The sequence below is a fragment of the Tursiops truncatus genome, chromosome 14, assembly GCF_011762595.2.
Source record: "Tursiops truncatus isolate mTurTru1 chromosome 14, mTurTru1.mat.Y, whole genome shotgun sequence".
In the NCBI taxonomy this organism is placed as follows: domain Eukaryota; kingdom Metazoa; phylum Chordata; class Mammalia; order Artiodactyla; family Delphinidae; genus Tursiops; species Tursiops truncatus.
The window spans coordinates 29,631,180-29,652,086 of NC_047047.1; the positions used below are offsets into that span (position 1 = coordinate 29,631,180).

The 20,907-nt window shown below is 43.7% G+C and overlaps 1 protein-coding gene and 1 long non-coding RNA gene across 5 annotated transcripts in view; one reads left to right on the forward strand and one right to left on the reverse strand.

Annotated features, from left to right (window-relative positions):
* Positions 1 to 9,610: 9,610 nt before the first annotated feature.
* On the reverse strand, positions 9,611 to 19,684 carry LOC117307844 (uncharacterized). The gene is made up of 3 exons (XR_004521733.2): positions 19,111 to 19,684; positions 14,382 to 14,535; positions 9,611 to 14,307 (listed from the first exon to the last, which is right to left on the reverse strand). It is a non-coding gene; the product is annotated as an uncharacterized lncRNA (long non-coding RNA).
* TGFA (transforming growth factor alpha) overlaps positions 18,512 to 20,907 on the forward strand; it is a 114,888-nt gene continuing 112,492 nt past the window's right edge. For 2 of the 4 annotated variants that reach the window (XR_012325654.1, XR_012325653.1), the window contains exon 1: positions 18,514 to 18,758. Coding sequence is in view for 2 of the 4 variants with exons in the window: in XM_033838343.2 (XP_033694234.1) it covers positions 18,719 to 18,758 (40 nt within the window). In the remaining 2 variants the exon portion in view is untranslated. Of the gene's footprint in view, positions 18,759 to 20,907 lie in introns of all 4 variants that reach the window. The other 2 variants (XM_033838343.2, XM_033838341.2) reach the window with 2 other exon arrangements.

Sequence of the window (20,907 nt, forward strand, 5' to 3'; positions counted from 1 at the left end):
GTAGGCGGACTCTCAACCACTGCGTCACCAGGGAAGCCCGGCAGTAATATTTTGCTGTCCGACTACCTGGTACATTTTTTTGCAAAAACTCCAATATATCCTGTCTCCTTCCTTACCTCTTCAGAACAGTCCCTCAGAGCTATATGAGAGGCTGTATCCTGGACTTAAGTCCTCAGTAATGCCCCAAACAAAAATAATTCTCAACTTTTAGATTGTGCATTTTTTCAGTCAACACAAGATAAATAAGTTCTGGAGATTTACTGCACAGCATTGTGCCTATAGCTAAGTTTTGTATACTTAAAATTTGCTAAAAGAGTAGATCTATGTTAAGTGTTCTTACCACACACACACACACACACAAGATAATAATAAAGGGTGTGGGAGGAAACTTTGGGAGGTGGTGAATATGTTTATGGCCTTGATGTTGGGATGGTTTCATAGGTGTATACTAATCCTCAAACTCGAATTGTGTACATTAAATATGTATAGCTTTTTACAAGTCAATCAGACCTCAGTAAAAAATTTTAAAACAATGTAGTGACTTAGAAGAACAACAATCATTTCATTATCTCCCTTGGTTCCTGTGGGTCAGAAATGCAGAAAGGTACAGACCTTGGGTCTCTGGGTCTGTAACAAAAAGTAGGGGCAGCTGGTTTCCCACTGAGCTCAATTACATGAGCCATAACCTGGATAAGTTTGTACCAGTCCACTGTGTCCCATTTTATGATTAATGAAAATGCCTACCAGGATCTGGTCAAGCCATTGATTGGGTTGACATTTCCAGTGTTCTTCTGAGTTCTTGTTGTTTTCTTTGTTTTCATGAATAACATAAGGCAAGTTGGGAGAGGCTGCCTCATACACTTCTAGTCAAATGATGTTAAAGCCAGAAGTCATTTCCTTGTGGCTACCATTTTTTTATATATGTGTTTAGATCTGTCACTAGGGAGAGAGGCGAAGTGTCAGTAATCTGTGAAATAGGACTGCCTGGTTTGGGTTGTGCATGAATGGTGTAAAGTAATACACTGCAGGGGCCAGACCTCAGAGAATGCTATTATTTTGTCACTTGTAGTGAGCTATTTACACAGGACCTGTTCTTCTGTATAAACATCAGATGTTACTGTACTGACTTCAGCACAAAGAGACCCTCTTTCCTGTCTCTCCTCCCCTGAACCCCTCTCGACAAGTCACATTTTCTAACCACTGGGCCACTGTCTTTCCCATCAGTTGAAACCTCCACTCAATGTATTCTCTGCAAAGTGAAAACTCCAGTCTCAGCTGCTTATTTCTCAAGTCTCCTTCCTGGGTTTATTCTTTCAAAACGTTTGATCAGGCAGTTAAGGCTGGAGAAATGCGAGAGAACAGGGTGGTCCAGTAGGATCCACCAGAGGTAGAGGGTGAGCACGTAATTAAGGTGTGTCATCCACAGAGGCTTGAGGCCCACTCCTGGTGAAAGTTATTCTTAACTTCATTCTTACTTTAAAAAAAAAAACTTGTTTTTCAAAAATTGTGATTTCAAACTTGCAGCGTTAACATAGATTTCTCAAAAACATATTGGATGGTGATAATTTTACAATTTCATTTTGGTAAACGTTTCCGAAAGAGGGGTTGGGGCTTATTGAAAGATTTAAAGAATTTTCAAAGATTAATTCACATTCATTGAATAAATATTTATTGAGAATCGACTATGTTCTAGACTGCACTAGGTACATAAACTTCTAATGGGGAAAGATAGACAAAAACCAACAATTTCGGAAGTCCTCATGTAGTATAATTGTGGTATGGGTATAATAGTTATGAATTTAGATGAAGGAAGAGATCTTTTACTTCTCCTAAGTCAAATTAAATCTCTCTGGAGAGATTGCCCAGGTTGATGAAGTTCACCCTGGTGACCCCTGTTACCCTTGGGCTGATGTCATGCAGGAAAATAGCATAGGGACCACTCCTCAAGCTCAGTGGCTCCCACTTTGGCTGACTCTTATCCTGGCCCATGTTGCCCTGCAGTGGTAGCCCATTCTTCTGGAGGCTCCATTCTCTCTATCCAAGCTTGACCAATGAGAGCCGCCACCAAGGGTTCAAGTGTACAGACTTAGTGCCTGGATTCCATAGGCACCTTAGCAGTGATCTACTAGAAGCCTTGCCACTCCAGAGAAGATAGTGCTGTGTGGTCAGGCTCACAGAATCAGCAACCTTCTCCTCCAGCCCCGATCCCTCATGGTTCCAACGCTCACCCTGCCACCCACTCCCACCCAGGAGGCCCATGGTCTTTACATCCTTCTGAGTGCCCTTGAGAAGCCTGCAGGATACTATCAGACTTCATGGGTGGCCCTGACCACATCTGAGGAATCAGAGGAGGCTGCCTGGAAGAAGTGATATTTAAGCTGAGCCGTGAAGGAGAGTAGGAGTGAACTAGGAAAGTTTTAGTCTTGGTGGTGTGGAAGGTTTTGTGTGTGTGCGTGTGTGTGTGTGTGTGTGTTTCCTGAGAATGTTAGTAAGGGAGAGAAGTTTATTACTAGAATTAGAAGGATGACATTTTGATTGTGAGTATAGCTTGGTGAGTAGGGCTACTTCAACTAAATCTCACATTTAGGTATTTCTTACCTTCTTGGGACTTTTGGAGACATTCCCAGAGGAACAGGTATTGGTTCTTACTTCCCAGCTGAATTCTGTAAGAGCCAGGGAATTTGGATATGTCTCCCAAATTTTAGGTTGTGTAGAATGATCTATAGAGGTAAATCATTAAACATGTACCAGACTCTCCTTTGTTCTGATTTTGATTTCTTTCAAATTGTTCACCACCACCACACATGTAAGAACACGTTTGGTGTTAAGATTCCTGTATGTGAAGATCTACACAGGGAGAACCCCTCCCAAAGGGAGGCATACTCATCATTCCTCATTCTCTTAGTCACTGGGTTTACTATCTAGAGCCTTTGTAGCTTCTTTCGGCTGTAATGTTTTCAATCATTCTCTCTCTCTTTTTTTTTTTTCACAAGTTTTAAAAAGAAAGGGACGAAGCAAGCTCTCTTTTCAGAATCAAAATGCAGAACAAATGAGAAAATGATGGTATTTAACCTTCCCATGTTTGAGACCCCAGGAATAATGCAGCCAACTTTTATATTTTCAACAGCCCTTCTACATACAATCTGTCTTCTCTGACTTGGCTCCAAGTTCTATCCTCACTTTCAATTATGCCAATTCTATTGTTATTTAAAAGGAAAAAGCCTTCTTGGTTATTGTCAGAAACTGCTGTATAGCTTACCCCCACCAGCACCCAGGAAACTACAGACAGGATGGAGTGGAAGGTGGGCAGGACAGAGTCAGAGGCGATTCACCAGGGTCACTTAGTTCTTCCGTGAATCTTGTTGTTAACATTTCTATTATATTGTAACAATGACTACTGACTGTTATTTTCTGAGAGAAATAGTAGGCGGAATTCCTTTCTTTTGAGGCAGCTAGTACATAAAACAGCGATCTCATCAGCTGAGCTGTCAGGGAGAATCCAAAGAGTCCAAGAGAGCTCTGAGATCTGAATAGTTACCATCACGGCAGGACTGTGTCTTCAGTGCCTCTTTGCCAAGGGTCCTGGTGGTGATAATGTCCTTTCTCGGAGAGATGACCCTGCAAGAGAGAAGCAATGACCTTTGTTTAGCTTGTGGCAGGTATAATGAGGGGGATGAGTGTTTACTGAGCCCACTCTGTGCCAGGCCCTGGATTTGAAGTTCGCAGGCCAGAGTTCAGATTCCTGCTCTGACATTTCCTGGCTGTGTGACCCCAGAAGAATCATTTAATTTCTCTGAGCCTCAGCTTACACATCTGTAAAATGGGGATACATTGGTAGCTTCATCGCACGTGGTTGATATAAGGATCACATGAGATAATTAATCCGTAGCTGTTTGTAAGTTGGAGCCATGAGAAGGAATTGCTGGTTACCTTACTCAGTGTGATCCAACCACAATACCATAGAACCTGCCCCACCTGGAGGTCCAGTCTGGGGGAATTCCAAGGTCTTGCCCAACTGGAGAAGCAGGTCAACTGGCATATCCCTGTCTGGCATCCGGAGACCCATGAGAACTGGCAGGCCAGATCTCTAGTGATATGTAAGAAAAGGACCAGGCGAGAGATACTGGGGGCAGGCACATCTGCTCTTAGATCTGGGGTGCCACTTCAGGCATAGGCAAAGGCTGGGTTGTGGGCAGCAACCAGATTATGCCGAACTGTTTATTGCTGTATTTGCAAACGTGCACCTGAAGGTTTATACGATTGCTCACAGGGAAAAATAAATTAAAAAAATACCAGAGGTCCAGTCATACAAGAGTAAGAAATAAAATGACAACATCAAGTATCTTTCAGACCAGGATAGAAGTCAAAGTTTTTTTGTTGCTGTTGTTAATTTAGAATTATATACATACTGAAAGGGCAAAAAATTAAGTGAATCGTGACTCACTGAATAAAGGCCACTAAACTCAGGGTTTTTTAATTAAAAAAAGATAAAAGGTCAACACACTCTCTTAAAACTAAGGGTAAAATATAAATTCGCACTCATTAAAATTAAATAAAAAATCATTTGATACCATATGATATCACTTACATATTTTTCTGAAATATGACACAAATGAACTTAATGAAACAGAAACAGACTCACAGACATAGAGAACAGACTGGTTGCCAAGGGGGAGGGGAGGTGGGGGAGGGATGGATTGGGAGTTTGGGATTAGCAGATGCCAACTATTATATACAGGATGGATAAACAACAAGGTCCTACTGTATAGCACAGGGAACTACATTCTATATCCTGTGATAAACCATAATGGAAAAGAATATGAAAAAGACTGTATATATATATGTGTGTATGTGTGTGTGTGTGTGTAACTGAATCACTTTGTGTACAGCAGAAACGAACACAACATTGTACATCAACTATACTTCCATAAAATAATTTTAAAAAGTCATTTGAATGTTCAGTATCTTATACTGCTGGTAAAGAGAAGGAAAAAATGAGAGATGGGCAGAGTAAGGAAAAGAACAGGAAAAGCTGACCGGAGAGCAAGGCAGGGTAAGTGGTCCCGGGAGGCAGCAAGTAGGGCAAGCTGAAATAGAGCCAAAGAAACTGCTCTTGTCACTTGAAGCACGGACCCCAAAGTAAGTAATTACTGACTGGTTTTCTGATTATTTCTCAGAACCTAGAAATGGCTCATCTACCTGTTTTAGGAAGAAATGCTTGTTGTGAAGGAATGGCTTAAGTTTTAGGAATTTTCTTTGTGTGATCTTAGTTGTAGCTTCAGATCTGTTGGTTTACTTTTTTTTCCTATGTTCCTGCTGGTGGTCAATAAAAGTGAGCAGAGAGAAAGAAGCGGGCATGCCCTGCCTTAGTGGACAGCTATTCCACTGCTTTGTGTCAGATTCCCAGAGATTCGACTTGGAATAGCATCCCTAGAAGATCTGACTGAAGAATCCTTAGGATCTGAAATGTGCCAAGTACATGTCAGTTCAGGTAGCTGCCCCTGATGATGCTGGTAACAGGTTGGATTTAACAGGCCGGAGGATGATAACATGGCTATAAATTAGTGGTCTCACCTTTCTCCTTTCCATACCATTCATCTGCACACCACACCCCTGCTGGGGACATCTCTCATCACAGGTGGCCGTTCTCAATCTCTCACTGCTAGAAGAGCACATCAGACTCTGAGGGCAGGTCAGACATGAAATGTGAAAGCCCCTCCCCAAGGTTTCTGCGTCCACCCCCTTCACTAGTACCGATATTATGCTCGAGAACAAGCCAGCATCAGACAGAAAGTCACTGTCGCTACAAACTGTGCTTTGTCAGTCCTGCGGTTGTACCATTGTAGCCTCATCTTCCCAAATTGGGCAGACACTGCACCTGCCTATCCCCATGAGGTGACAACAGTTGCAAGTCACAGCAGTGACATCCACCGTGCACTGAATGGCTTCCATGCATCCGGCTCTGATTACACCCTTAACACGCGTCATCTAATTTAGTCTTCCTCATTGACGCTGTGTGCTGAGTGTTATGACTAGCCCCACTTTATAGGTAAGAAAATTGCCAACTGGAAAGGTTCAGAAAGTTGTCCTTGGGTCATTAGTGCCAGAGCTAGGATTTGAACTCAGAAACTTGAGAGCCCGTTCCACATAGTCCCAGGCACGGTCTTTCCCTGTAGAACCACCTTGACTTTTATGATTTAAAGACTCCTTTGTATGGGGCTTCCCTGGTGGCACAGTGGTTGAGAGTCCGCCTGCCGATGCAGGGGACAAGAGTTCGTGCCCCGGTCCGGGAAGATCCCACATGCCGCGGAGCGGCTGGGCCCGTGAGCCATGGCCGCTGAGCCTGCACGTCCGGAGCCTGTGCTCCGCAACGGCAAAAAAAATAAAAAAGACTCCTTTGTATGATAAAACTTCTATCCTTTTATAGGTCTGATTTTCTAACAGGTGGGGGTTTGAGTGAGTACCTGAAAGGAAAAGAGTGTTCCAGTGTGTGAGAGGTTGGGTGGAAGGGAGGGAGGACGAGGCACAGCCATGAAGACATGGGTGCTTCCAGCCTAGAATGAGTTTATTGCCAAAGGTCAGAGGTCATTTTTTCCAGCTGACCGAGGCACTGAGTATGCCCCATTTCCTGGGAAATGAATGGACAATTCGGGGCCTAGTCAGTCACTGCTACTTCTCAGCCTTTAAGCCATAAATCTAAAACAAATAATAAACAAGGGAAGCTCTTTAAGACTCCCTCAGCAATCTAGTCTGCTTGATTTTTATTCAGGGAAGATGCCAAAAAATCCCCGACTCACTACAATTTGTTTTTTTGTAAGAAACTGAAAAGAGGGAAAACTCAAATGTTTCTGCTCTCCCTCATTTGAACGTTTCGAATCCAAAGTAAACAGGGGACCTCTGTCCTTTGTGTTGGATGGTGGTAGACACAGGGCCCTTGTTCCAGGAGCAGTGTCTGCCCATCACAGGCCCCAGTGCACACTGAGGCCCTGTGTCTGGGCCAGTGGTACGGGCCCTGATTCCCCCATGCTGTGAAGCAGTGCACACAGTTGGTGTTCAAGCTTCATCTCTCCCCGACCCCCGTGATCATCTCTACCTCAATGAAAAAAGAGAAACCCTCTCATCGCTCACTCTCGGGGACACTGAAACCCATGCAACTGTGCTCACTGCTTTTCTTGCTGAGAGAAAGCAGTTTGTTTCTTATTGCAAAAGTGAAACAAATTCATTGTGGAATATTTAAATCAGAAGACGAAGAGAGAAGAATAGACAAAGAATCACTCAACTTAAATGCCCAGACATAAGTGCTAACCATTTTGGTGTATCTGTAGCCTTTATCTGTTTCCTGACTCATGTATAGTAACATATTTATGGGGGGAGGAGCAACATTTGGATCATACTGTACATTGCTTAGGGATGTATTGTAAATCATCACCCAAAAAAATGTCAATTGGAATAAAGAATTAATTGTAAAAGGTGGTGGAATAAATACAGATGAATATTTATTTCAGTTGTTAACCTGGGGCCCATGCATAAGCTTCAGAGAGTCTATAAATGCTTGTAATCATATGCACAAGTTGGTACACAAATATAGATAAAGATAAGGACATAGATAACGGGGGCAGCAGGGAAGATAGTTCATAGTTTTCACCAGATTCTCCAAGATATATGTGACTCCAAAAACCAATGACTTATATTAACTTGGCTTGGGGGAAAATTCCCAATGTAGGAGACCACCTACCACACAGCTGGTAGGAACGTGAATTGGTTAAACATTTCTGTAGGGCAATTTGGGTAATCTTGTGTGTGTGTGTGTGTGTGTGTGTGTGTGTGTGTGTGTGTGTGTGTATGATTTAAAATATCCATAAGAACATATTATGAAGTTAAAATAGTGCAAAGCAGTGTAAATTGGAGAGCAGAGATAGACAAATTATTAATACAGAATACAAAGCTTGGGGGATGGGCAGGATCAAGAATATAACAGATCTGTGGTATGATAAAGGTATTATTTCAGATCAGTAGGGAAAGAACGGATAAAGTTAATGGGTATCAAAACTTATCAAAAACCTTAAGATTCTTCACCAAATCAAATTGTATGGAGAATGTTATAGAATAGTGGTTAGATTAGCATCCTTGTTTGGTTCCTGTCTCTAATGTTTTCATATGAAGAATTTTACACATGCTGATTTGATGTAGGTATTCCTAATGTTAATGAGGTAGTCTATATCTAAGGTATTTTTCCTGTAACTATAGAGATAATTACATTTTATCTTTGATGCTAAAATGTAAAAAAAAAGAATTTGTAACTGTGTAGAATGGATGTTAACTAGATTTATTGAGGTGATAATTCAAAATATATGCAAATATCTGATCATTATGTTGTACACCAGCAACTAATATAATGTCAATTATATGTCAATTGTTAAATGTAATTATTTATTAATAAAATATTACCTGAATTACCAGAACAAACTCTACTGGGTCCTAGTATATTGCTTTTAGTGACATTTTGGATTTGATTTGCTAGCATTTTATTTACTTTTTTTCATCTTTCCTCTTAAGTCAGATTGGTCGTTACAGCTTTTTTTTTCTTTTTTGTTTGTTTTTGCTACTTCTGTTAGTTTGGTATATCAGGGTTGCTTTAGTTTGAAAAACTGAACTGTGACACTTTCCAGCCTCTTTTATGTTCTGGAACACTTACTTAAACAGCAAAGATATTAAATTCCTTGAAGGCTAAAAGAAATATACTTTATAACTCTGTGGAAACAGCATCTTTTATGGAGTAATTTTTTTAACAACTTTTCCATTTCTTTTCTGATTATTAGTTGTTTCTAGTTTCTACTTCTTCTTTTTTTTTTTTTTTTTTTTTTTTTTTTTTTGGCTGTGCCAGGTGGATCATAGTTCCCCGACCAGAGACTGAACCCGGGCAACAGCAGTGAAAGCATCAAGTCCTAACCACTGGACCGCCAAGGAACTCCTTGATTTTTGCCTTTTCTAATTCACTAATTTTTGCTTTAATTGTGACCCCACATTTCGGTTTTCCTTAGATTTATTTTATTTTCTATTTCAGTAAAGTTGTTACTTCATTTAGTTTAATTATTTTTTTATAATAAAAGAAAATCTGTGGCTACAAATTTCAGCTTTAGCCGAATCCCAAATATTTTGACTTTGTTCTCATCACTATTTTGAAGTATAATTTTAATTTTCTCTTAGATCCAATAGTAATTTAGGAAAAAATGTTTTTATTGTATGTTTAAGTTGTCCTTTGTTATTAAATTCTAATCTAATTGAATTATATGGTTAATGACTGTAGCCTAAGAAAGAAGTTTTTTCTTCCTGAAATTTAAGGTTTCATTTGAAGGTCAGCATATGTTCATTTCTTAAAACTCTTTAAGGATTTTTGAAAGGAATGTATGTATATTTGTAGAATACAAAATCTTAATTTGTACATATTAAATTAATTACATTAGATAAATTATCCAAATTCATTGTAAATTTACTAAGTTTCTTTTTCCTTTTGAGGTGCCACAGAGATGCTCCAGTTTCAAAAAGGGTATCCCTTATCTATTGTTGCATAACAAACCACCCCAAAATTTAGTGGTTTAAAACAGCGACATTTTATTATTTCTCAGGATTCTGAGTGGGCTGGGTTCACTCTTACAGCTGAATTCAACTGGTGGATCAGACAGGGGCTGTGTTCAGGACTGGTGGCTTGTCTCTGCTCCACATGGCCTGTCATCCTCCAGTAGACCAGACTGAGCTTCTGCACGTGGTGGTGGAACCATTCTAAGACAGCAAGCTCTAATGCACAGGAGTTTTTCAAGTCTCTGCTTGTATCCTCCCATTAACTGAAGTCCCATTGAACTAAGAAAGACACATGGTCAAACCCAGACCCAGCGTGGGAGGGGGCAATCCAAGAGCATGGGTATCGGGGAAGTATGCGTCATCGGGGACCATCGACGTGAAGTATGCGTCATCGGGGACCATCGACGTGAGAGTCTGGCACACAAAAGGATGAAAATTTGTTCCTGTGGTTCTCCTTGCATTTCTAATAGTTTTGACCAAAATAATCTTGTTTATATATGAATTCATTTTTGTGCTACAAATTTTAGTTTTCTCATAATTATGTTACCCTACCGCATTCCTTCTGGTTTGTATTTACAGTTTTTGATTTTATATCACCGACAGGTGAGTTTTTTTAAAAGCCTCTAGTTGGATTTTGTATTTTAAAAGGGGAATTAAAACGATTCATGTTTAATTGGAATACAGATACATTTGTGCTTACTTCTACCATCTGATCATATGTATAATTTTTTACATTTCTTGGACTTTTTCCTCATTCCCTTTTCCCGCTAACTCAATATATCTCTCTCTGCTCCCTTTTTTCCTCTAGAAATTTGGATGTTAAATGTTGTATTATGTTAAATGTTGTATTATTCTATTACTAGTGACCTTTAAATCTTTGAATGAATTTATATATCTATCAAAGAAAATAATTTTATAGTAGTTATTAATTCTCTTCAGTGAGTGATAACAAAATAAGCACATTTTTATTTTCCCTTCTATGCCACCCTGTCCCTCCAGTTTCTACAACGATAATCTGGGCCTTTAGATTTAGATTATTACTATGATTTAATCCTGACTACTAATCCACGTGTATATGTTTTCTTTCAAGAATTATCTTCAATAGTTTTATTAAATTTCCAACCATACCTTCAGCTTCACCTAACAGTGGCTCAGACATTAAGGACATTTAATTACACCACATAGAAAGGAGAGTGAATGGAAGCAGGTCTGTGGTTGGTTCAGCAGGTCTATGTTTCGTTCAGCAGCTCTAAAATGCCGAGGTGCTCTCAGATTCTCTTGGCCTTTTCCTCATGGTCACAGGATGGATGTCACACCCCAGATACTTCATCCTTAGACAACCATCTTCAAGACAGGAAGAAACATCAGGCTACCTCATTGCCTGGCTTCAAAAAGAAAATTCCTAATAAACTTAACCAAGGAGGTGAAAGGCCTATACTCTGAAAACTATACAACACTGATGAAGGAAATTGAAGCTGATACAAAGAAATGGAAAGATATCCCATGTTCTCGGATTAGAAGAATCTAATCCGAGAATACTGTTAAAATGGCCATACTGTTAAAATGGCCATACTACCCAAAGCGATCCACAGATTTAATGCAATCCCTATCAAAACATCCATGACATTTTTCACAGAACTAGAACAAATAATCTTAAAACTCATATGGAACCACAAAAGGCCCCAAATTGCCCAAGAAATCTTGACAAAAAGAGCAAAGTCTGGAGGTTATACCTCCCAGACTTCAGACGCTACTAAGTCTGAAAGCTACAACAAATGACATACAAGGGAACTCTCATAAGGCTATCCTTGTACTCTGTTGGTTGAAATGTAAATTTGTGCAGCCATTATGAAAAACAGTATGGAGGTTCCCAGAAAACTAAAATGATCCAGCAATTTCACTCCTGGGTATATATCTGCAAAAAAACTAAAACACTAATTTGAAAAGATAATCTGCACCCCAATGCTCAAATTGGGTTAAGAAGATGTGGGGTGTGTGTGTGTATACCAGATGTGGTATACATACACACACACACACACACACACAAAATATGTAATATTATTCATCTATAAAAAGAACAAAATTCTGTTTGCAGCAACATGGATGGACCTAGAGAATATTATACTTAGTGAAAAAAGTCAGACAGAGAAAGACAAATACTGTGTGATATCACTTATATGTGGAATCTTGAAAAAATACAAATGAATGTATACGTAAAACAGAAATAGATTCACAGATACAGAAACAAACGTGGTTACCAAAGGGGAGAGGGAAGGGGGAGGGACAAATTAGGGGTATGAGATTAACAAATACAAACTACTATGTATAAAATAGACAAGCAACGAGGATATACTGTACAGCACAGGGAATTATAGCCTTTATCTTGTAATAACCTATAGTGGAGTATAATCTGCAAAAATACTGAATCACTATGCTGTACACCTGAAACTAATATAATATTATAAATCAACTATACTTCAATTAAAAGGAAAAAGAAGAAGAAGAAGCAAATTTCTACCCAAGAAGCCTAACAGGAGACTTTCCTGACATTTTATTGGCCAGAACTTAGTCACATGTCCAGCCCTAAGCCAATCATCAACAATGGGCAAGGAATCCTCTTGCTTCGTCCCCTGGGTCAGCGCATGCTGTCAATCACACAAAACTGGGATTCTGTTAGCAGGAAGAAAAGGAAAATGTCCACTCTATTGGCATCCAACAGTGAGTGCCACAATATATTAAAAATCGGGAGTAAGGCTCAACAGTGTTACTGCTTTATCATTCACTGCCATTTCCGTTACACTATTTCTTTTACATTACTGAGTTTATTTGCTTGGCTGGAATATTTGCAGTGGAGTCTTTTTATTTATTTATTTTTCCATTGGGGTGGTACATGAGTGATTTACATTTTTTATAGCTGCTTGTCTGAAATAGCTTGGTAAGAAACAGAATTTTGTGTTACAATCATTTCCCCCCAAAATGCATTTTCCATACATATTGCTTTGTTGGTTTGGGCATTTATGCAGCAAACACGAAGATGATGTGTTTCCTTCAGAGGTTACCTGATTCTTCTGCCTGTGTGGCTTCACAAAGAAGAGAGCACTTTACTTGTCCATTGTTGAATCCCTAGTGCCTGGAACATAACAGGCTTGTCATGGACATGTGTGGAATGAATGGATGAAAGAAAAAAGAGCCAGGTGTCTGTGGGAGACTCCCGAAAGAGCCCCTGCATTTCACCTGCACGTTGAAGAGTTTCTCTCCCCTGCACGTGTAACCACATAACGCTAGCTGGGAGCCAGTGCGGCTGCCCTCACCACGGCCTCCTCGGCAATGTGCTCTCTGTGCCAGGCATCAAACGTGAGAGCCCCCTCCAAGGGATCCCTGCCCTGTGTGCACCCCGGTACCTGGACACTCCCTGGATTCTTCAAGAGGATGGAGATTTGCCCCTCCTCCCTTTTCTGTGGTTCATTTCTGCCTACAGCCTTTGTTACAACCAACCTCAGGAGCATTGCTGGGTTCTGATGGGGGTGGCTCCCTAGAGATACCTTTCTTTTCTGTGAGGTAAATTGAAGGTTGTCAAAGCCTTCTCTCAAACTGGTCTCATCTGCGTTGTCTTAGAGAAATTCCTAAAATGTCTGTTATGTGGGTGGAATCCTTTTTCAGTTTTGAACAATGGCAGATTTCCCCCCGTCATTATTTTCCTTTGCCTGTTGCAATGGGAGTTTGAAAGAGAGGCAGGAGGAGAAGTTCAATGTGATGGTTTAAATGTATGTCACAGAATAGAAGTCTGTCCTTGCACTTTTTATTATCTCAAAATCCCCTCCCCCTTATAGATCTGTGGGATGTATATCCCCCTCCCCTTATTGAGGACCCCTCCTGTCTTGGGACACAAGAACAGTTTCTCCTCTGTCAGCAATATGCTCCCTTTTTGGCTCTCTGTTAAAAATATTTTGGATATCCTGGCTTTGTCCTTCTCTGTCTCATATATTTTAAAAATTATTTATTTATTTATTTGGCTGCGTCCCGTCTTAGCTGCGGCACGTGGTCTTCTCTAGTTGCAGCATGTGGGTTTCTCTCTAGTTGTGGCACATGGCTCTAGGGCGCACCAGCTCAGTAGTTGTGGTGTGCAGGCTTAGTTGCCCCGTGGTATGTGGGATCTTAGTTGCCCGACCAGGGATAGAACCCATGTCCCCTGCATTGGAAGGTGGCTTCTTAACCAGTGGTCCACCAGGGAAGTCCCTCTGTCTCATATCTTATCTCTCATAATTTTTTTCCTTTTCCTCTGAGTTTGGGGAGAATTTTTTGAGCTTATCAGGCAGATTGACCCATCACTAAAAAATATTTAAGTCCATTTTGCAGCTCTCTATCTTTCTTTGATTTTTCCTTCCTCAATTCTTTATATATTTTTTCCTGTCTCTCTTTTGCTTCTCTTCATCATCACTCCTCCTCTTCCCATCAATACCATTAGTTTCACCTGCGTAAGGATAGCTAGGCATTTGATTTAGGACTTTCCCCCGGCACTCCTGAGAATTTGGAGGGCAATCTTCCCAGTCTTCAGAAAGCTCTGGCTGTACGGCTGAGGCTGCAGGAGGTCGGGGGACAGCAGCAAGGACAGAATTGAATGCATAGCTCTTCTGTCTCCAAGTGTGCTTAATGGAATGGTTTGGCATCAGCTGTGCTGAATCCTCTGGGTACCTCTCCTGCATGCTGGTCAACTAGGCAGTTCACGAGCTATATGAGAAGATAAGGATTTTAGTTGTAGCAGCCGCCTGGTAACTCTGAGTCTTAGAGACTCTGACTAATACCTTGACATCTTGGAGCCGCTTGGACCGCCTGTGGAACCATCAACCTCCAGACTTCAATACTGGGCTTTAGAGCCATCCTGCAATATCCCTTGCGAAGGAAGGATTCAAGCTGAATACACAACTTGAATGTGCATTCCCAAGGTAGACCTGAGAGCTGGGAGATAGATGGAAGATGTTAGCAGAAGGTCAGACCAGTCTTCCGACAATACTGGCATGAAAACCACCTAGGTAGCTGAGAACAAAGCAAACGCCTCTGATGGCTTCTTACCTCACCCATTATGCTGGTGATGAAAACTGTAAAAGTGGACTCCGCATAAGGTTTCCTACTTTTTCTTTTGGCTAGAGATAAGGAATACACTAATAGCTGAGGCTTTGCAGGGGGCTGATACTCGAACAATACCTTACTTTGGATTAGATTTCTTTTCCTAAATCCCTTAACACATTAAAACCTCACTCTGCCTGAACACAGTTCTCCAGAGTCCTTTATAAAACCTCTCTCTCGGGCTTCCCTGGTGGCGCAGTGGTTGAGAGTCTGCCTGCCGATGCAGGGGACACGGGTTCGTGCCCCGGTCCGGGAAGATCCCACATGCCACAGAGCGGCTGGGCCCGTGAGCCATGGCCGCTGAGCCTGGGCGTCCGGAGCCTGTGCTCTGCAACAGGAGAGGCCACAATAGTGAGAGGCCCGCGTACCTCAAAAAACAAACAAACAAACAACAAAAAAAAAACTCTCTCTCTCTCTCTCTCTCTCATACACAGATGACATCTGACCTTTGACATCCTACTGAGTCAGGCACCCTTTCCTGTTTTTCCTCTGAGTCCCCCTGTCTACTGCTGCCATCGAGGAAGGTCCTGCAGCCACCAGAAGACTTCTCTGCTCACTGCCCTCCAAGGCTTGTCTGCAGGAATTGTAATTCCTTCAATGCAGTGGCCCATGGCAGTGCTTCCTCCCTAAGAATGTCTGGGCTGTTTACTCACTAATATCTGGGTTAATTGCCGATCTAAACAGCGAATTCTGCTGGCCTGAATCATTCAGGGAAGACTCTGAGGCTAGTGGTCCCACAATCACTTCCACAAATGAATCAGGAAGGAGGGGGCGGCTGATTACAGTGAAGAAGGAGACTCTTTAAACATACACTCTGTGATAAGTATGTGGAAGAAAGGAAAGGGAAAACTGACAGTGGGACTTTGCTGGCCTCTGAGCAGAAGATAGAGCAGTTCTCCTGTTTGCACGGGGAGAAAAGGCTGTGCTTGGCTTTACAGAAGGTATTATCCTTGAGCTCAAGGCCAGCTGAATCAAGCATGTGCAGCAGTAGCCCAGGCATATTCTTAGGAGGAAGGCCACACGCTGGTCAGTCTCCACGCACACAGAAACAGGACTTTCAGTGGCCACGCGAGACAGCTACTGTGTCTGTAAGTAAAGGAACGCAGTGGCGTTCTCTATGCAGCATCCAGGGGCTACAGCTGGAATTTCACTCAGCTTGGGGTGCCATTATTCCATACTGCTAAAATACAAAAACATCACAGCTTCCTCTAGGAAAAATGATTTCTTCCCTCTAAATCGCATTCTGTCATTTTTTTTCTCATACTTCTTATACCACAGGCTGAGAAACAAATTCATAGCTCCTGACTTACCTGTGAAACTATCCCCCGTAGGAAGGTGTACACATGCACAAGCAAAGAACTGATATGGAAATGATAATTTAAAAAAAAAAGACACTGGTAGGAAATTGAGAGTGGGAAATTTATGTCCACTGAGAGAGTTTTTCTTTAAGCAATAGTTATATTTGTTGATATTAAATAATGTGCTAAGCATACAAATAAATTCTTCCATTTAGTCCTCACGTCAACCCAGTGAGTTCAGTATTATCCTTATGAAAACCATGGGAACTGAGGCAGCATGGTATAGAAGCCAATACAGAGGCTTTCGAACCGGCTCATTTTGCTTTCAAAATCGGGCTCTGCCAATTGCAGGCTTTGTTTCTCTGGGTAAGTTACTAAATTCTCTAGGTCTCGATTGTTTTCATGTAAAAGGAGGATGGAGTCTACCTCATAGGGTTGTTGTGAGGATTCAATCAGATATACAAGATGCCAGAGTCAGAGTGTTAACATTTTAGGATATTGGGTTTCCTCCTAGTTCTATAAATGTCCAAAAATTATTTTTCAGTTTACAAAAAAATGTTGTAGATGTTTAGAAAAAAACTTCAACGCCTGGTTGTCTCTTTGACTTGAATGATTTGGAAGGTTGATAAAACTACAGATGTGGACTGGCTATTGACAATTTGAGGGAAGAATTAATGATTTCCAAGCATTAGAATGTCCTTTGATGTGAGTACTCTTTAGCCTGCAAGATATCAAATTATATTCTGATTACAAAGATTTTACAACGCTGAAGGGGACAAGCTCGTTGTCTTGATTCTGCTGCTACTTCCCTCCACCCAAGACTTTGTGTGCAGGCAGGGGGCAGAGGAGGGGAAACTGCTGAACCTGACTCTTGCCAGTTTGGACAGTCAGCCCTCAGCCACAGTGAACTTGATGTGTGTGTCCCAGCAGGAAACAAGCTGACAGGTCAATTCTCCACTCTTAGCTGGGGGTCCTGGAGAATAGGAGAAGGGTGTGGAGAACTCCTGATTTCTTTCCTCCTATCGAAAAGGCAGGCTAGTCTAGGAAGGAGACAGAAGAGCCACTGGAACAGGTCAAGACCAGTCTGAAGGATGAAGACACAGATGCTGAAGGGAGTCAGGGACCACTCACTAAAGAGAGTGTGTGTGTGCTCTGTACATGCATACGTGTGGACTTAGGAAAAGATGTACCCAAGGACTTATCATGAAACCCTCACCACCAATCATTAACGGTTGAAAGAGCAGCAAAATATCCTCTGACAAATGTATTGCAAAGAATGGTTTCTCAGAGTAAATTTACACTGTTTTCAAAATCCCTTTCTACACGGTGTTTCCTGCTCAAATGTTGAGGCCAGTGGCCTGGTGCTTCCTTTTTGAAACTCAGCTCCTATGAAATAAACTTAACAAACATCAACTCTGAGAGTCTGAGCATTGCACCAAGGAAACAGAAAGAGATTTTGCTCCCTGCCCCTTCAAGGAGAGTGGGTCTACCCTGAGCAGGTAGGCTAGAGGGACCAGGAGAAGACTTAATCCTTGAGCTTGGGGCATCTGGAGAATACACCAGTCACAGCCTCTCAAGGGCACACTGTCCCCTATGGATGGCCCCTAGGGAACATATAATTCTTCCATTCTCTGTCCAGAATGTCTTCCCTCTGTCCCCTCTACTTCCCCAAATTCCAGCACCAGGGGCCAGCTCAAGGCTGCAAATCCTTGAAAGAACCACTCAGGTAGCTCCTGCCCATACACATCCTCTCTCAGGGACATATGGCTGCATGCTACCTTGTTCTCGGCCTCAACGGCCTGTGGCGGGATGGGGTGGAGTGGTCTGGGGGTACTGGTGGTGATAGATAACCAGGTGCCCCACAGCAAAGACCCATCTTCACTGTCAGCATCAGACCAGATGCACGAAAGCCCGCTGATCTTAACAACGTGCCGCCTGAGAACGTGGGGTGGCTGTGCTCCCGCGGCAGGCGTCCCGACAATCCAGCGTTCTCTCGGATGGGGGCGCAGGTGGGAAATCTGGTTGAACAAATTCTTCGCTCGATTCTGGGGAGCACTTTCCTTGGGCCAAGTCTTGACAGGGGCAGGTGAAGCTCGCAGGTCCCGTTCCGGGTCGAGTCTCAGTGCCTTGCCCGGGAGAGCCCCCGGCAGCTGCCGTTGGCGCAAGTGACAGACGCCAGGGCCGCTCCGCTCCCCTGCCTGGCTAGAAGCGGCCACTGCGCCCGGCCGCTCGGGCTCCGCACTGAGCTGCTAGTCTGAGGGTGGTGTCTGAAATCAGGCGCTTCCTGCCTTTCCCTCGGCTTGGGTGCCCGGCCCGCGCCGCGGACTCGGAGATTCCCGGGTCGCGCCGCGCCGCCCCGCCCCGCCCGGCCCCGCACGGTGCGCGCAGTCTCCCCGCCCCTGCTCCAACCCCACCCCCGCTCCACCCCCACCCCCCTGCCCCTAGAGGGGCTCCCCCAACCGGGGCGCGAAGGTGGTCCGCCAGGCCCAGTAGCGGAGTGGCGGAGGTGACGGTAACCGTCTTCCCGTTTCCGCCCGGCCGCCGGCGCGGCGGGGCGAGTGCCAGCAGAGGCGCGCGGTCCTCCCTCCGCCCGCCCGCGCCGGGGGCTGGCCCTGCCTAGCCGGCGCCTTTTTCCCCCGCACCGCGGCGCCGCTTCGCCACTTGGGCACCTCAGGTAGGGCAGGAGGCTGGAGTGCCTGCCGCCCGCCGCCCGTAAAATGGTTACCTCGGCTGGACAGCTCGCCCTCTTCGTGCTGGGTACGTACGCTGCCTACTGCGCGCCCGGTGGCACCTGCCCTCCGCGACACCCCGCTTTCCCCTGTCCCCTCCACTTCTCTCTCCCGGGGGTGTTCTGCGCCCGCCTAAGAGGAGAGGGCGGCGAATTCTTTTCGAGGCTTGAAGGCTGGGAGGCAAGGGGAGCTACTCGGGCTTACTAGGAATTGGGGGACCCTATTCCAAAGAGGGGGACCGTCGAGCGCTCAGGCTTTCCCCGGTAAGTGGCCGCCGGGCGGTGCGTGAGAACACCCGCCGGGGAAGGAGGAGCGGTGGGTGAACGGGCTTGAGCTTTAATCCGCCTTCTCTGTGTGCTCGTACACTTGCCCACACCTACCTGCTTACCTGGCTGCCTCCAAGCCAGTCTTCACCGGCGTCGGTAGCGCGTAGACTCGCGGAGGGTGGCCAGCGTCCGACCCTCCGGCCGGACCTTGGCTGCTTCCCTTTCGTACCCGCCGCCTACCCGTGAGCCCCAGCGACCGGCAGATGTTCACCAGCAGCAGCGGCGCCTCAGTCTTCTAACTTTGAGAGTTCTCGAGCTTTGGGGGTGGATTTTTGTGCGGATTAATTGTTGTTTTAATTAACTTCCCTTGGAGAAGTGGTTTAAGTGTCAGCCGAGGGCAGGAGTGAAACCCTAGACGAAGCGCTGCTGATTTCCTTTGAGTTTATTCTTGGAAGAGAACGAGGGATGGGGGAAGGGAGGGGAAGTTAAACCCGGCAAACCGGAGTCGGGTCTGGGGAGCCGGTGAGATTTTCGACGGTGAAGGTCACTGCCCGGCCGGCTCTTGCCCCTCGCGGCGCCGGGTCTCGTGTTGAGATAGCAGATTGACAGCCCGGGTGTCCTGGTTACTGCCGTAGCTTCCGTGAAATGAATTGTTCAGTCCCTATCTCCTGTGTTTAACCCTGTAAAGCAAGTTGCTCCCTACAAGATCATTTATTAGAGCGTGAGAAAAGCTATAGAACCCTTGCCTGCAAAATGCCCAGAGCCGCAGCCCCACCCAGTTCCGTGTACAGTTTCAGGGGGTTCACGGACCCGCCCGTAATCCTGCCCATGAAACGCTGATTAAGAACCGCAGCAGAAGTGGAGGCATCATATAAGGGAAATACAGAGCAGCCGTGGAACGGGATTCCACAGCTGCTCCGAGGTGTACCCTCACCTGAAACTCCCCAACAGGTGGCATGACTCTGAGTGGCTTTTTTTTTCTTTTCCCAAGACCATTTTATATTTTTGTATTGATGGTTCTAATTTTAGATTTTTTGTTAAAGCAGTAAAACATTACCAATACAGTAGAAGCCTCCTGTATTTGGGTCCCTATGTAATGTTTTTTGCAAATGCTAATAGTAATAATATTAATAGCTAACACTCTTTGAGCACTTACTCTGTACCAGATACTGTTCTAAGTGCTGTGCATGTATTAACTCATTTAATTTTCACACCAACCTGATGAAGAAAGTATTATTGTCCCCATTTTATGGAGGAGGAAAGTGAAGCACATGGTCCCACAGTTAGTAGGTAGTTGGGCCAGAATTACGAGAGTGTGGAAGGAATATGGATATTAAAAGTCACCTAACTGTGGTCACTGTAGTTCCATCTCCTAGGTTTGGGACTTTTCCTCGAGTCGAGATGGGTGGAATACCCTGGAGATTGTTTTAATTGGGTTTTCTTTTGGACACTCAGGATCTCAAGGCGGTCTTAGGTTATTCAGTGAAAATCAGAGGCAAGAAACAATGAAGGTAAGCAAATTTGAGGAAGCTTTGTAAAGTTGCCCCTGCCTCCCCCCCCCACCCCCCCGCCATCATACTATACTTGCCCATGAAGACTGCATTCATTCATCATGGAATTTTTCTCTTCTGCCTGAGTTCAACTTGATCTTTGTTTCCTCCCTTAAGAAAAAGATGTATAAATTTGCAGAGGTTGATCAATATGTGAAATCTGGCTCATACAGGTCCAAACTATGAGCAGTTGAAAAAAGTAGAGGAAAAGAAGGCAGGAGGAACTTACACCAGTGAGGATTCCTTTTTATTTATATTGCTTTAAAAAAAAAAAAGCCATTGAACTTGGCCAAAAGTAGCCAATGTCGTTCTGTACATTGACGACCGCTTCTGCCTCCCACCTCCCTTTCTGCTAGATTAC